The sequence below is a fragment of the Scleropages formosus genome, chromosome 14, assembly GCF_900964775.1.
Source record: "Scleropages formosus chromosome 14, fSclFor1.1, whole genome shotgun sequence".
Classification (NCBI taxonomy): Eukaryota; Metazoa; Chordata; class Actinopteri; order Osteoglossiformes; family Osteoglossidae; genus Scleropages; species Scleropages formosus.
In genome coordinates, this window is record NC_041819.1 from 6,956,082 (window position 1) to 6,973,870 (window position 17,789).

The 17,789-nt window shown below is 42.9% G+C and overlaps 1 protein-coding gene across 1 annotated transcript in view; it reads right to left on the reverse strand.

Moving 5' to 3' along the window:
* LOC108920461 (E3 ubiquitin-protein ligase SH3RF3-like) overlaps window positions 1-1,305 on the reverse strand; it is a 107,547-nt gene extending 106,242 nt beyond the window's left edge. Inside the window, exon 1 of the mRNA XM_029258051.1 lies at window positions 388-1,305. Coding sequence (XP_029113884.1) covers window positions 388-756 — 369 coding nt within the window. The 5' untranslated portion in view covers window positions 757-1,305. The remainder of the gene's footprint in view (window positions 1-387) is intronic.
* Window positions 1,306-17,789: the final 16,484 nt, after the last annotated feature.

Sequence of the window (17,789 nt, forward strand, 5' to 3'; positions counted from 1 at the left end):
TCCCCCTCACCCAGAGAGTCGCTGTCAAAGTGACTTTGAGTTTGAGCAGGTACAGTAGGTATCACAATGCTGGAGACGAAAGTGTGAGCACTTTGAACAGGACCTTGAGCATGATTTCCCCACAACACTTGACTCACAGATGGGGTCTGAGGTGTGACCTTAGTCTAAGTTAGATGTCACGTGTGGCACCTTTTCGGGTGCAGAATGAATGGAGCACCGGCACATGATGATCATGAGTCACGAGGAGGTGCGACGCATCTGGGATCTGCCACCGCTGGAGGAGCGCAAAGCCAAGGTGAGGAGCGGAGCTCAGCGCGTGCACAATCTGAATCTGAATGAATCTGGGGGAGGCGGCCGGACGCAGCTGGACGCAGCTGGAGTACAAACCTTGACGGGAGAGCCGCGGGTTCCAGCGGGCAGGTCCCGCACCGCTGTGCCCGCAGCCGGAGCCGCGACGCCGGCCGCGCATCCGACTCCGAGGGACACCCCGCTGAGAGACGCTCGCCCTCCGTTCCGGGGTCTCTGCTTGATCCCGTCCAGCAAGCGGACGAGCAGGATGTTGGCGGGCAGCTCGTCCACCCCGCAGTCCACGAGGATGCGGCACTCGGGGCAGCGCAGCTCGTTGCGCGAGCACAGGATGTTCTCGAGGCAGCGGCGGCAGAAGGTGTGCTGGCAGGGCAGCACCTTGGCCGTGGCGTCCAGGCGCTCCAGGCACACGGAGCACTCGAGCAGGTCGAGCAGCGACGACTCGTCCATGTTAGTCACCGCAGACGAGCGCGAGCTCACGCGCGGCTGTCCTGCGCGCTCCGACGCGCGCCGCGCATGATGAGTGCAGCGGAGACTAGGATGTCCCCGGTCCCCCTCCCGTGCGCGCGCGCGCGCGCGCGCGCCTCACGAACACGGCCGGCGTGGAGGCGGACAAAGTGAGGTCAGACAGCGGAGCATCTCAGCATCTCACCACGTCAACATGCCAGCAGCAGCAGCATCAGGAGGTGCAGGAGTCCGCGCGGCGAGCTCGCGACAGCGCTCGAAGCTCCGCAAATTCTCCAAGTCCGCGCCAGATGGGGGCGGGTAGGTTGGGAAGGGGGGGGAGAGAGGAGGCTACAACCCGAACCCAGGTGTTTCTCTAGATCTCCAGAGCTTCCACAGCGCGAGGCTGCTGATGATGGTGATTATGATGATGGTGATGAAGGTGCTGATGAAGATGCTGAAGAAGATAACGATAATGATGTCAACGATCGTGAAATCAGACCACAGACTGTCTTCTTCCCGCACAGTGAAGGTGTTTTTCCGCCACATCCCCCCTCCCCCGGTGCCTGTGTGTGTGTGTGTGTGTGTGTGTGTGTGTGTGTGAATGTATGCGGTGCTCCTGCCGTGAGAAGAGCGCGAGATGTCGAGATGTTTCTACAGGGACGTTTCGTGATTTCATCACGAGTTACTCTGTCTGTTACCTCGCGCGCCCCGCCACGTCCGTTGACGCCGCTCGGCGGCCGCTCCGCGCTCGCTGCTGTACGCGGTCGCACCGCGACCCTGTTTTACTCCTTCCTTGCCTCTGTGTTGTTGTCAAGGATGCTGTTTGTTTCACCCGTGTTTCCTTCGTAGTCGGGATTTCAGCGCAACTTTCCCACGCAAAGCAGGCAAGTGTAGATCCGGGCGGAACCACATCGCTCAAAGTCAGACCAAAACTAAACCAGAACCAGGACAAGACCACATCAAAAGCACATTAAACCCGAACTGAAACCACATTAAAACCAGACCAAAACCAGATCAGAACTTGTTTAGAACTGGGTAATAATCAGATGAAAAGGAGACCAGAACCAGGGAGGCCAAAAGCAAAACAAGCTTATTGTTTAATGTTTTATTCAGCACATAAGTGTAAAACACAACAGCAACAACAACAATAATAATAATAATAATAATAATAATAATAATACTTTTCACTGGTGCATTTCAGTGCCACCTGGAGCGCTACTGTGACGTCACCACGCACCTGTCGGACCCTCTTCAATCCCCAGATCTGCGCTGAGACGCGAAGGAGTTGCGGGTCCGCAGGGAGCGGGACAAGCGCCGCTGAAACGCGCCGTGTGAAACGGTTGTAATGTAGCGCCACCTAGCGGCTGCATTCGGCCTGTTCGCGACTAGTTCTCCACTGCGGAATTCCGCGCACACTTTTTAATGTATTGCAAATAATGACTTCGTTCGAGCCCATCTCTCTGGGGGTTAAATGAACTAGTACACCCATTCCCTAATTAAAAATAATAATAATAAAATACAATGAAACATCTAATTAACATTACTTATACTAACTATATTCTCCTGGTGGCTTTTTTTGACCACGTGAAGGTTTCTCTCTTTCAGCGATCAGACAAAACAAGGTGGTGTGTACCCAGTGCCTAACACACACAATACACACCTAACACACACAAACAAACAGTCAGTAACGCCATGGGATGGACAGCACGTTTTTGGAAATCGGAAGGGCACGTTAGTAGTCAGGGAGAATCTTGTGAAAAAGATGAGCCACCTGAAAACCGTCCACGCAGATCCTCAGCCGGATTTGAACCTATACCCCATGGAGCTGCGAGGCAGCAGTGGCAGAATGAACATGTCACGGTGAAACACGTTGCGGTGGGCATCTCCAACGGTGTCCCCTGCGCGCCCACCAGCGTTACACCCTGTATGGTGAGAAGGCCTATGGAACATGTGTGGTGCATTGGGTGGCTGAGATGGTTAAGGTAATGTTTTTCTCACCTTCGTTGTTCATAGTGGTATCTGTGATGAGCGTGGAACCTGCAGCAGGGTGTAACCTAACCAAGGGACAAATGCCAACCCCCAGGGAGTTACACCAATGATGAAGGTCGAAAGTGAAAACAAGCACTGTGTGTCCACTAAAGGAGCTGTATGTGTCTCTTCACTTGATGTTGAGTGTGTTCTGCTATAATAGGGGAGAATAGCAACTGAAAGGACACATAGAACTACACACACACACACACACACACACACACACACAATGACTGAAGCCACCTGTCCCAAGCAGGGTCACAGTGAGCCGGAGCCCAACCTGACAACACAGGGCATAGGGCTGGAGGGGGAGGGGAGACAGCCAGGACGGGACACCAGGCCGTCACAAGGCACCCCAAGCGGGACTCGCACCCGAGACGCGAAGAGAGCAGGACCTGACCAAACCTGTTGTGCCACCACTCCCCCCTGGGTAGAACTACTTTAAAAAAAAAAAAAAAAAAACTTTGCAACAATGACATTTGTAATACACGCAAAAATAACTAAGAAATGGCTGTAAATTATTAAGCAAAGAAGGTGCCTCCCAAAATCAGATGAAAATATGTTCTCAGCATTCTATATATAATTCCGCCGATTTTGACTATCTGCTTTTCCAGTGCAAAGTCAGTGTGGTTCAGAGTCTATCCCAGAAACACAGGACATGAGACAGGGCACAGCCCAGCAACGGTGACGCACAAACTCTACCTGTTGTGCCACTAGCAGACAAATCCAAATTTCAGCAAATACATACAGATGGATGATAAAAACAAGTTCAACCTTGTACATTTTACCTGTTAAATCATATATGCTTTAAATGCTGAATGAAAAAGTAACAGGTGATCAGGTTTTTAATTTAGCACCAGGAAACTGAGATTGTAGCTTTTCATAAGTAGCGTGTAATTTCCCACCAGGAAGAACCTTTCAAGTGCAATTATTTAGACCAATAAATCTATGGCTTGTGTAGTCGAGCTACCGGCAGGTGTAAAAGAAAGTCCCTGAGTTTCCGCACCCTTTTTATGTGTTTTTTTTCTATGTAAGAGGATGAAGTGGTGCTGGATAAACACGCGGTTTTAACGGTGCCTTCTTATTATTTATAATATTTAATTGGTGCTCATTGTAGCGTATTATATTCAGGATGTAAAGAGTCAACGGAATTTAATTTTAGAGTTCAGACTTTAAAAATAAATGTAAGAAAATAAAAATAAACCAACTGCCAGCTCTCACATTTCTGCTTTGGACAGAACTTGCATTTCAATCTATATTAGTTTTGTATGAGTATATATAAACCACTTACCGATTCAGGGTCAATTCAAGGTAAAATACGACATTTATTTAAGGTATGTGTGTAATAGTCTTTCTTATAAAACACACACACACACACACACACACACACACATCCATCCATCCATCAATTTTCAATAACTTTCTGATCAGGATCTCAGTGATCTGGAACCACTGCATAATGTACATTCATACATATTCATATATTCTGTATACACTTACAGAAAGGACAGTAAAAACACACGCATATGTATAATTATATAAATATATTTTTACAGTTTATATATATTATATGTAGAGAGAAATATACACTCAGTTTTTATATATACAGTTTATGTTTGTGCAGGTTCTTTCTTCATTTTAACTGGAATTTAATTCACATAGCAGATACATTACTGTGTATACGTGTCCTACGTATTGCTTGTAGTTATTCCAAAAGGATTTTGTTTTGTAACTTGTGCTTGGAAGACATCGCATAACATCATGCAAAAAAAAAAAAAAAAAAAAAAAATTCCCAGGGCCTCATGCTTAGTTCCTTATTCTTCAAAAGGAACGAGCAATAATAATGAAAGGACGAGCGGATGGAGGAGAGACCTTCAGCCAGGAAGTCCTCTTCTCAGAAGCGTAGTTTCAAAAGAGCTCGAACCGAGTGATCTTGGAAGCTCTCACTTCAATAACGTCTGAGCCGGATGGTGCAGCTGAGCCATTACCTGGGCTCCTGCAGACAAACTGAAATGTTCCTCACCCTGCCTCCAGCATGGGGCAAAACAGAAATACACACCTGTCGCTCACATAACAAGCTGTGTTTGTTCCATGAAATCACCATTAGGGTCCTTCTCATTATGAGCTGATCCCTTTAAAATGATTTCTTACGGAAAAAAATAAATCACCAAAAATTTATTCAAATGTCACAAATAAAAGGCATCTTTACGTATGAGAAAGATCATAGCAGCATATTTTATGGAATTTGTAACAAAAATGATTATTTCTGGTTCGTTTTTAAATTTGATATTTTCATCCCTCTATTATCAATAATCACTTTTCCAGCGCAGGGTCACAGTGGTCCAAAACTGTCCCGCAAGTATTGGGGTGACACCAGGTTCACCATGTGCAGGGCACCACTATTGCAGGACATGAGCCAATTTGTTCTTTTTTTATTGTATTTCCTTATGTTTCCAGTGTCACTGAATGCTTCTCCATATGCATTTTTTTTTTTCCAGTTACTTCCAGAATAGTACTGCAGTTTCTCTATACCACTTACATGTCCTTTTATATGCTAGATTATTATTTACTAAATTATTTACATTTATTTATTTAGCAAATGCTTTTCTCTAAAGTGACTTCTAGTGAACTCTATGTAGTGTTTGCAGCCCACACGCCTTATTCACCAAGGTGACTTACATTGCTGTATACATTACTTACAAAGGAGTATAATTTATTTGTTACAAAGGCGTGTCTTTATTTGTTTAAGTGTGCTTATTTCCTCCTGATGTGATTTCAGTCTTTGTCCAGTTGTATGTCTGTTCCTGTAGCAATGGGATGTGTTAAGTTATCATTCATTTATTAATTCACTTTAAGAGAGAATTTGATCATTCGGCTCATGGATGTGTATGATATATGGAAATAAAGTTCAGACGATCACTGCCTATGTCTTTCACGCTGAACATCATACTGACTGCCACTAGAGATGCTGCGTAGTGTTATGTGACATTTGGTATTACATTATCATTGAGATTAAGGTTGTATTTTCTGTTAGCAGTCTTTCTGGGTATTTTAGAAGTTAATGTATAAGATTTAGCTGCAAAACTGCTAGTCTGACACCACTAAGGAACAATAAAACCTGGAGTGCGAAGTGTGTCTCGTGATGTGTGACTCAAGTGGTGATGCTGTACAGAATAAATCACCTTTTGTGGAACTAAAATGATAATAGAATGGGAAAAGCTGCCATTGCTATTAAACAATAATCCTGTTCAATGAAAAAAGGTATACTTTCAGACCTGCAAGGCCATTGTAGCAGTTTCTTGTTGTGTGGGACTCTGTTATATAATAGATGAGTATGGTATGTATTTTATTTTAAAATTCTTTATCTGTAAACAATTGTATACCTTCAATTAATGGTAATAAATGTTGTAACTAATGGCATTTTATGTTATTAATATTCAGTATATTGCTGCCTTTAGTAACCCTGCTTTGCTGTCTTTCATAACCCTACCAGCCATTCCATACAATTGTCCTTGGTTGTCTACTGTTAAAGAGAAACTGATTTTCAAAATTGTTCCCCCATTACTAGTAACGTTTCTTTTTCATTGAAGCACGGTTTTTAAAAAAATAATGGTGTTTTTAGACCAAACTTATTGAACTGAACTGAATGAATTGTTTTTTGTTTTTTTTTTTACACATAGAAAAAGCCACTTTCTCCACACTTGGAAACTGCACTTATTACTGTCACCACTAGATGGGAGTAAAGAGTCACCCAGCACCACTGTTCTTGTCCACCTGAATCAGGTTCATCATTTATTATAGTTTGGGGGGGGGGGGGGGGGGGGCTGTGGGGGTCGGGGGGGTGGAGAGGATGTCTTTCCCATTTTTAGGAGGAGCTACAGAACAACTGCTAAAGACGCACATGCAAACACTGTTGTCTTTAGAGACTGCATCACTGTACCTCTCACAACTGGTTTCAGATTTTACAGAAGACATAGTGAATTCCTGAAGATGATTTTCAAACCTGTGACCAAAAATTAACTTACAAGTCACAACAAACCGGGAGCAACTTTTTCTGCCTCATCAGAGCCCTGTGCAAGATCTCCAGGGGATACATACCGCCATCCTCTTCAAATCCTTATTGCAGGTAAGGCGTTTCTGGAATGCAACAGGTTTGTTTGTAGTCGGGGAAATTCCTAGATAAAGTACATTCAAAATTCCACTGTATACATGCTGCAGCATTAAAGACTGAAATATCATAAATGCTTTTCTTTCTGCTTTGGCAAAGTCAGTAAAGAAGCCACATGTTTCTTATATTTTCTTTGTCGGATTCACAAAGAGCTGGAATGTATTTTAAAAGTGTTGTGTTGCAGCATACAGAAAATATATTAGTAACTGCAGATGGGCTTCTCTCTTTGGAACCAGGTGTGAATCATCGCGGGGTTACGGTTAGGGTTTAGGGTTTGGGTTAGAGCTTGTGGTTAGGGTTAGTGGTTAGGTTGAGGGGTTTCAGGTTAGGGGTTAGGCTTGGGTTTAGTGGTTACCATTAGCGGTTAGGGTTAGTGGTTAGAATGGGGGGCTTGAAGCTAAGGGGTTAGGATTAGGGGCCGAGAGGGTGGCCCGTGCTCAGATCATCAAACGTAATTGTTTTAGGGCTCAGCCCGTCCCGTTCTGCAGACCCTCGGGGGGAGACGTTCTGCTCAGAGGCACCGGAGCCAGAACAAGCAGGTTCTTGCCACTCTTGTGATGTCTGTCTGGTTTTGAACTACTGCTAATGATGAAAATCAATCCTCTTTTCCACCTGAATGATCCACAGGCTGTTGTGTTGGATTCTTTAATGTCTTTGCTTGAAAGCAAAAGAGGATCAAAAAAGTTGAGCAGTTTCGCACCGTAGGGAAACCGGCTGTCCCGTGTTAAGGAAACAGGGTTATCGTAGAAGCCACAGAAATTACACCGGTATCTACTGTCTACTGTTCAATTGCCATCAACACTATCATTAGCGCCAGTTGTGAAACTTCTTTATGACTGTAGAAATCAGTGGAACAATAGTAACCCTGCCAGTTCACCCCACTTTTCACTTATACATGCATAGCAGAAAACACCAGCTAGCTGCAATAAAAGTTTCCGACCATTAATTAAATGTATTCTGCATTCATTTCAAGGGCTAAATGAGAATGACTGATTTAATTAAGTAGCTGATTAAATGCATTTTACAAAATAGCACTATTAAATTGTCTGAGGTTTCAGTTCTTAACAATAAAGCAGACTATAGACATTTCTGATTAAGCACTTTGAGCTGTTTTTGTTTTGTTATACTCTTATTAAAATGTATATGTAAAACCAGAACACGTAGAAAGTCTGATGAAAAAAGTATTGATTTGGAATTAGTTCCACACCAGAAACTTCAGGTTGTGTCACATGATACATATTTTCAAAAATCCCAAAACAAATATGATATAAGCAATTAAAAGTGAAGTTTTTTTTTTCCCCCAAACTAAACGTCCTCTTTATTCATCATCATCAGGAAAATTAAGTTTAGCAACACTGAAAGGAGGAAATTACCACCATTTAATCTTCATTAGCAGATACTGTAAATGACACAGTTCACTTCGGAAGACTGGTACAACCTCTAGGGTAGTGGTTAGAACAACTGCCTTTGGACCCAAAGGTCGCAGATTTGAGCCTCACCTCCAGCTGCAGTACCCTTGAGCAAGGTACTTACCCTCAATTGCTCCAGTAAAAAAAAAAAAAAAATTACCTGGCTGTTTAAATGGGTAAATAATTGTAACCTTAACATTGTAAGCTGCTTTGGAGAGGAGAAGAAAAAAAAAAAGCATCAGCTAAATGAATAAATGTAAATGGTACACACACACTGTTTGAAACCACTTGTCCCAAGTGGGGTCATGATGAGCTGGAGCCCAACCTGGCAGCAGTGGGTGTAAGGCTGGAGGGGGAGGGGACACACTTAGGACAGGATGCCAGTCCATCAAAAGGCACTAGAAGCAGGGCTGGAATCCCAGACCCATTGGAGAGTAGGTGCTGGCCACACCTGCTGTGCCATTGTTCCCCCCCCAGGAGATGGGTAGAAATATTCAATGTATTTTATAGAGCGCTCTTCTCTCGCAGTGACGCAGAGCACTTGAACACAGGCATAGAGCAAAGAAGCAAATACATCATACAACGAAAAAAAGAAGACACTTGACTACAAACTAGTGTGATACATCATCAATGCTTTTGTTGAGCTGTGAATACTGTAAGTCTACCGGCCACGGAGGAGAGGAACAAAAAAAACTCCCAGCTGAAAGTCAAGGGAGAAAAAGAACCTCTGGGGGTCCAAGTGCCAGTGGCTGTCTCTTCACCCTAATGTAAAGAGATGTACGTCGCTTTGGAGAAAAGCGTCTGCTGAATGAATACATGTAGATGTAAATGTATTTACCCTGAATTGCTCCATCAAAAAAAAAAACACCTGTATAAATATATGAATAACTTTAAGCTGCTTTAGAGAATAGTGTGAACTTAACAAAGAAATAACAGTGATAATAGCCCAGCGCTAACTTGGTCTTCAGCCCATAATATGACAGTCCTGGCATTTTTGTGTTCCTGCTTCTCAAAGGTGAAGGGAAAACTGTGACCCTAACCCTGAGTTTTGCTGAGAAAAGCTGTGAGGTTTAACAGGAAAGAAAATGTCAGAAAACACATCCATCACCTGAGACTTCATAGGGATCAAACAAGTGAGACCTTCCGTTGGATTTGCAAACACTACGGTGTTAAAGGAGCGTCTCAGAGCTGCGCTCATTATCTTTTACACGCACGGACACAAAAAAACACCCACGTTCCTTCATACTTAAAAAAAGCCCCCGTTTCGTATTGTTAAACCTTTAAATAAAATTTCCGCCTAAATTAAACTCCAAAAACTGCAAAGAATTCCAGCGCGGAGCTGTGGTGTCCGATCCTTTTTTGGGGCACGCGATAGATTGTTATGCTTTGATTTATTCACTTCGCTGACACTTTTCTCTAATGAGACTGTCAGTGTTAAGCTGCACACACTGATGTCACTCATAGATACAGTTGGGGTTTTTTTTCCCTGGAGCAATTCAGGGTAAGTATCTTGCCGCAGGACACTATAGTAGGAGTTGGCTGTAACCATTACGCCACCTGCTGGCCCCCTTATATTAATTAGATGGATAATTCTGTGGCAGAAGAGTAAAAAAAAAAAAAATCTAAAATCTGAAAAGCAGAGCCTTAATCATTGTTCAAAACTTCAACAAGTGGTCTTCATCAGAGCCCAGACACAAATAATACTTAGGCAGCGTCGATTTGGAAAGCCCTGCACTACCTGTCTGCGGCTTGCGAGAATAAGGCAAGCAAAGCGAACGGGCCTGGAGCCCGACGTCGCTTGAGCAAACTCGGCTGGGGGTGAGGCGCTGATGAAAGGTGAAATCACGTCTCTTTCATCGTTCTCGGGTTGGCGTGTGTGTGTGTGTGTGTGTGTGTGTGTGTGTGTGTGTGTGGTGGGGGGGTGCAGACACATTACTGACAGAAGTTGTGGTTCAAGGTGTGGCAGGCTCCTGTACCTCCTTTTCATGTCTGATCCACATTTGACTCCTCTGAGAGGGGAAGTCAATTGAGGCCCTGTAATTAAGGCAGTCAAAGGACAAACATCGCGTGGCGCAGCCTCCCAGACTCACGCGGGGACGGGGACGGGGACGGGGAGGAGCCCCTCGAAGCAGTCGGATTTTTAGGGAGTCCCACATCCACACTGTAGATGATGAAACTTGCCAACTGTGAAAATATTCAACATAGAAATTATGTGTTCTTTATTATCATGTTTACTACATCTATTTTGTATTGTATGAATATGTATGTCCACGATTCTGGACAAGTTACATTGCATTAGTCCCACAACGGAGCATGTCTCCTTGGTTCATAATGCATCTGGCATTACTCCGCATGGGCGTTTGCATAAAGCCAGACAGGAATGGCTGTGATTGTATCATAACCACGTTTTTTTTTTTTTTTTTTGTCAGAAAGAGAAGCCAGGTGGCTGACATTGTGTTTGCGTATGTTTACTGTTCCCTCGTACAAATACCATTAAATGACTATTGCGTTGGCGGTGCAATTTAAAAGAGATGGAGGTAAATAAACTCAGCGGTACTACAAAACGGTGTAATTGTCCAAATTAGCCTTCTTGCCCAACTACTGTAGATGTGTGGGCATTATTTATTATCCCAGAAACACACACACACACACACATTTTCAGAACCGCTTGTCCCATACGGGGTCACGGGGAGCCAGAGCCTACCCGGCAACACAGGGCGTAAGGCCAGAGGGGGAGGGGACACACCCAGGACGGGACGCCAGTCCGTCGCAAGGCACCCCAAGCGGGACTTGAACCCCAGACCCACCGGACAGCAGGACCATGGTCCAACCCACTGCGCCACTACACCCCCTATCCCAGAAACAATTATAATTAAATCTTAAAGAAGGTGTTTGAGGATTCCGTCGGCTGCTGTAATCATTTATTTGTTTGTTCAGTAATGCTGAAATTCCAGCGATGAGCATTATTTTCATCGTTGCACTAGTTCCATCTTAGCCCGTGATGATGCCACTATAGAGCAAAGAAAAAAACATGCGGCTTCTGTCAGAAGGAAAGAGCAGGAAATCAATTTCAGCAGGAACACGCATTTATCAAAGCATTTCTGATAGCCTCCAGCTCATCTATTGATGCAGTCTGACACGGTAAAACAGTCCAGGCTGGGTACTTTCTTTGAATGGCCTTTTGCCAATATTGATCCATTGGGCTGAGAGTAAAAGTGCCTTAACCATGTTTCTACTTACTGTCTTAAGGGTAATCCTATATGAGCAGTGTGTGTAACCATTTTCGTCACCGGAGTTACTTGGTTTTCAGTGAGTGATGATGTTCTCATGTTTATGTGTCACTGCTGACAGCCAATAGAAGCATCCTGCGAAGCAAGGAATGGCCCTGCTTCCTGTTTTCATGTGTTGTTGGTTTTAGGGTTAGGGTTAGGGTTAGACTCAAGTGTATCCTGGTTAAATTATCAAACACCTGACATTTCTGAACTTGTGGTTGAAGTGGTTTTATACTGTAAAAGAGGGGCCAAGACTTTCTTTAAGTGATGCGCAGCACAAGTAAAAGTGTGAGTCCACCTTTGCAACCTGGGAAGTACTTGCACGGGACGATCTGGGCCGAAGAGCGAAAGCAAAGCGGCGCACAAGTGTCTAGCATCTCTGGGAAGTGCTGCACAAGAGCTGGGAAGGCATGTCAGCTGACTTCCTCATCAGATTTGTTAACTGAATGCTAAATGTGAAAAAGCTCACTTGTGCCGGGCGTACTCAAACTTATGACTTGTACTCTAGATCTCTGTTCTGCTGCTCGCATTCATTTTATTTCATCTTCACTTATCGCATGTTGTATCGCAAGCAATTCGCAGTGTACCGTTTTCCCCACCGAGACCCGCTGACACCACAGAGCTGTTCTAAGAGGTAAGATACTAACCTGAGGTCACAAACCCACCACCAGTTGCCCACTTGGGCTCAGCAGGTTTTAAAGTACAGTTGAAGCACATCTGATTTTTGAAACAGCGCTGAAAGGCATGTAAGAGACGTGATGTTTTCAGGTGAGGTATTCCAACAGTTCGGTATTCACTGAGCTCCCCCCCCCCCCCCCCGAATATTCAATATTCTGCTTTGGGGAGAACAGCCCATTGCGGCACATTCCTCATCATTTACCATTCCGGTGCAGAATGAGACTCACTCACGGTCTGACATACCCCGCAATATCATTCACTGAAAGTCAGAGGAGGGGAGTGCAGTGGCGCAGTGGGTTGGCCCGGGTCCTGCTCTCCAGTGGGTCTAGGGTTCTAGTCCCACTTGGGGTGCCTTGCGACAGACTGGCGTCCCGTCCTCGGTGTGACCCCTCCAGCCTTACGTCCTGTGTTGCCAGGTTGGGCTCTGGCTCCCTGCGACCCCGTATGGGACAAGCGGTTCAGACACTGTGTGTGAAAGTCACAGAAAATACAGTAACGTAACAGGTCAACATAGCTGTTTCCATATGGAAAAAAAAGTGTATGACTTTTGCCACATCCGTGGAAAGCAGAACTCATGTTAATTTATATAATATTTATATTTATATTAATTTATACTATGGGATATTAGACTAATGCTTGTTTGTAGTACTTGTTTCTAGTGCTTTATTAACTTGGTATGATACAACGGGACAGTTTCATTAGCAGTAGAGAAATTCTTGAGCTACGTACTGACTTTGAGAACTAAAGAGGTGAACTGCAAAGCATAACTGTTATATTACATTAATGTGTTATTAAGCAGACATATACAGCCTTCAGTTGAATTCTGTCTCGGAACTGTAGTTGTCTGTTCGAGGAGGTTAAGCAGGATGGGAAACCAACTTTTCCCTTTAGACCAAAAGCTGTTAAGGTTTTTTAAAAAAAATTAGAAAGGAGGCATAAAATTATTAATTTTTTTTTAATTAATTAGAGCTTGCCTTTTTCATACTGTGTAATTTGGTTTGGTTTAAAAAGCAGTTTCCTAATTTGACAGCAAGTAGTTATTGCAGACATCAAATATCAGTGTTTAATGTGTGGTACGATTACTCATTTTCACTAAGGATTTAGATTTTCAAGTTTCTCTATTTAGAGTTTGTCATGGATCGGTAACAGGAGCGTTTTATCGGTCTTGGAGTTGGTATTAACAAGAAACCTGAAAAAGGTCTGTGTATATTAAAAGGAGGTGGCAAACTGCAACGTATGAGTACTTGAATGAGTGGTAAGAAACATCCACACAGCTTGAAAATCTCAGTTGCAACCAGAAAAATCTGTAGTTTTTCTTTTTTTTTTTCCTTTTTTTCACGCAGCTCTTATCGTGAATTTTTTTTACAAGATTGTAATATCTTTTAATGTATTTTACGCATCAGAGGAATTCCCAAATTAAAAGAATAGGTTAACTACTACAGTACAGGTACTAATCAAAAGTTCACATGCAGCATAGACCAGTCAAAAGTTTGAGCACACCTGCTGAAACCTGTTAAATGAATGCCTTGAGTCCACATTATTAAGGCAAAGGTGTTAAGACTTTTTGAGGAATCCAAGATTTAAAGGCAATTTTCAATCTTACAATCTTAAAACATTTTCAGGAACTAATAAAATTTAAAATCTTGTCAGTTGTGCACAAAATATTTCTCAGCAAACTCTAACTCTGGAATGGTACCATAGCTGTCAGTCTCCTCCAGGGATTGCCAAGTAGAACCTTGCAAAAATATTATTTTTGTTAAAAGTCCGTTTTATTTATTGATTTCATTTAAACTAAATGTTGTTGTATTACAAGGCAGGTAAACTTAAAATAATAATAATAATAATAATAATAATAATTTTGAAAAGCACTCCGTTCAGTCTCCATTGGGACTTTTAATAAAACGGAGCACAGAAGTGCTGATTAGACCAGAGGTAATAATATCCCTCCCTTAATCCATCCCTAAGGAACAGATACTTCATGCTTGTTAATGATAAGGATAATGATAGTCTGTGTATTTTTCTTAGATTATGTGGTCGTTAGAAGATTAATAACCTGAGATGAGGAGTCTGTGGTCGTCTTTCAAGTGAGGCAAGCCCTGACAGCGCCCGCCTGGGTGGAGGCGTGAGCTGCAGATCTGCTCCTCAAACGTACCACGGTGCATTCCAGGCCCACAGAGCCGGGTTCGAGGTGCCTGGACCCCGATGAAAGCGCTTCGGGTGTGTGAACTAAACGCTCAGGGCCACGTTCGCTTGGCAGCTTGCGCGCTTCCTGTGGAAAACATTTTTTAAAACTATTTCTCCTTTCAAATGTATATCGCAAAAAGGATCTCCAGGGTATGAGAACTGTGTATGAGTCTTATTGTTGGTCTTATGTGGACTGTTCAGGTTTGAAAATGAAAGCTTAACAAGCTAAGATGTATAGATTTTCCTTTGGAAGAGATGTGCTAAAATATTGTTTTGGTTCCAAAGGTACTGTTGTATGAGATGTTAAATGTCAGAAAAACCTTCTGTATTTACCAAGGAGCATGTGGAATACACCCAGGACATTGTTCCTTCAATAAAGAACCTGTTTTTCTCCAAATTGATTTTTTAATGCTCTGGAGCAAGGCAAAGAAATCTATACAGAGTTACTGATGTGGGTATGATTCCAGTTAATAGATACCCTTAGAAAGATGTACCTGCATTTCAGCAAAGCTCTCCACGATCCAGCGTATGGAGAATGAGCCATTGTAGAACGCGTGGCTGAAATCACCGAGGACTTGGCGAGCGCCGTGAGCCGGTGACTCCTCTCGACCTGTTGCTTCTTGCATCTGCTGCAATTATCTGTCAAAGAGTCTCGGTGAGAAATTTACATGACGACAATAATTACCTTGTCTCTGCTCCACGCTGATGCACTCTGCAAGAGACGGAATTCAGATAATGGACAATTCATACTCACGTCTTTGCCCCTCAAGGAATTTCTTTTGTGCTCCTGCAGTCATGGATTACAATCTGAGTGGCCTGCTCGTCAGTATTTGCATTTGAATGTTTTGTGTTGTCTGCTGTTACCCAGAAAAGGAAGTGGATGGCAGCCACTAGGTACGTCGTGTCATAGGAAGGTGTAGTAAAAAATTTCACACCAAGTAAAAGAGCCATATGGGTTGCATGGTGGTGCAGTGATTAGATAACTGGTACCTTACAGTGGCTGAGCTATGGCAATGGACATACATTCAATCCCCCATTCAGTCTGTGTGGTGTTTACATGTTCTACCCATGTCTCATGGGTTTCCTCTGCATTGATCACCGAGTTGCCCATAGTGTAGTTTGTTTGGCTACCCTGATGGATTGGCACCCTGCCTAGTGCAATTGACGTCCAGAATAGGCTTTGGTTGAGCCATTATCCACAGTGAGTAAGTAATGGAGTCACGTGTAAAATGATGCTCCTACTGACAATTCTGGCACTATAATTAGCATGACAGAATTCGGAGTACAGGACTTCTCCAGTGTGTGCATGTGTTCTCTGTGAAGACATGTAATTTGATAGGTAATCTTTACAATATGTACGACAGAAAGACTGCGCTTTCCATGCCTCTCCTCAGGGACCCCCATCTATCCCACATATTTGTTTTATTCCATCACCAGCACACCTGATTCAGTTGCAGTCAGCAAGCCATCTTTCGGAGAAATGAGGTTTGTTTGTGGTTGGTTGCTACAAATATGTAGAATTGCCGGAGGTCCCCAGGGAGAGATGAAGGAACCACAGCGATTAGGCAGCAGAGGTAAAGCGCACAGGCCCAAAAGAACAATGTTGACAATTTAAAAAAAAAAAGAAAAAATGTTGTCAATTCCACAACCCCGCAGAGCGCGGAAATGTGACAAACAAATGCCAGGTGTGTATACCTACAGACTGACCATATAGACTGCACGCACGAGAACACATCAAAATCCGTGGCGCTCTATCTTTGCATGGCCACACGAATTCCGAAACAGCAAACCTAATTTTGGGAATTAACAGGAAGGAAATGATCCTGCCAAGCTCACAACTTTATGCTAGCAACACTAGACTGTGCCGCTTTGGTTGTCAAGGACCATAGAGACACAAATTGGTGTTTTAACTAATTTTTCCAGTTTAGAATAGGACGGACTTAGATGTATTAACTTACATCCCAACTACAGCCTTGGAGAGTTTCCCTTTAGTCATATTCCCTATTTATTCATATTTTCTCATCAACTATTACAGAGTGCTTGATTATAGGTCTCATTCTATTTTACTAACCACTATAGAATGTCTGAAAAGTACTGACAGTGGTAGTAAAAAGGGTATATTACTGCTATGTAAGTGAAAGAAGAAATAAAATGAAAAGGAAAATTGTATATGGCATCACTGATTTTAACATTAATAACTTGATTGACAGTATTAACTACTGTCACACTACCATATTTTATACATTTTATTTTTTTTGAAAAGGAAAACGAGAACTTTTCAAATTACAAACAAACTGACATATGAACAGGTTTTCAGTCCCTGTCATGTTCACAAGTTGAGGACTTACTGTATTATTATAACTACTTTCAGCATAAGACCTATATTTCATGACAGGTGATGCAACTATTTATACTTGAATGACAGAAAAGTAAGCATACTTTTATTTGTGTTTCTGGGAGCTCTCCAACAAAAACTAGTCTCCTGTAAGTAAAGAGTGAAAGGGCGGGTGTGGTGCTGTCACATTTTGGATGGGGAAAGTGTGTTGCTTTTTACTACTTACTTGATTAGTGTTACCAGAAAAACATTAAGTATTTGAAAAGTCCAATGTGTATGTTTATTTTTTTATCAAACTCATGTGTATATAAAATAAATAAATAGATTAAAGAGTTGAAACGCTTTTGTTTTTAGCATGTGTCTGTGGAGAATATAATGATCATCATAGGAACATTTGAAAGATCTCATAAGTATGAAGTACTTCCTAAATGAGATACGAAGAAAGGGAGTAATAGCAGTATGTCCAAAATAAACATAATGGAAACATAGCCGAGGCTTTGTGATAATCTCCATCTAACCATCCATCCATCCATCCACCCATCCATCCATCTATCCAGTATAACGGCCCATCCAGTCAGGGTCACAAATTCAAAGTCTGTTCAGAGAAATAATGAATGTAACAACACTCATTAGAAAAACTTTGTGTCAGGTTTCTTAGAGTTTACCCATTTTGTTGAAGAATTTCTACCATGTAACCTCCTAAACTGTGTGAGCTACAGAATTGAGCTTTATTTAACCCGGGGCTGCACTGCAAACCTTAAAAGAGCACCATGAAGTCTGACTTTGATTTACTGCAGAGCTTTGCAGATAGCTGTGGGCTGATAGACCAGACTGCAGCCTCACTACATCAAGCCATTGAGGGGATATCAACAGTAAAGCTTTCAATTATAGTTCAAACTCTGATCTGCAAAGCCATGTCTTGATCTTGCTCCACACATCGCATCGCTCCGTTCTGTACCATG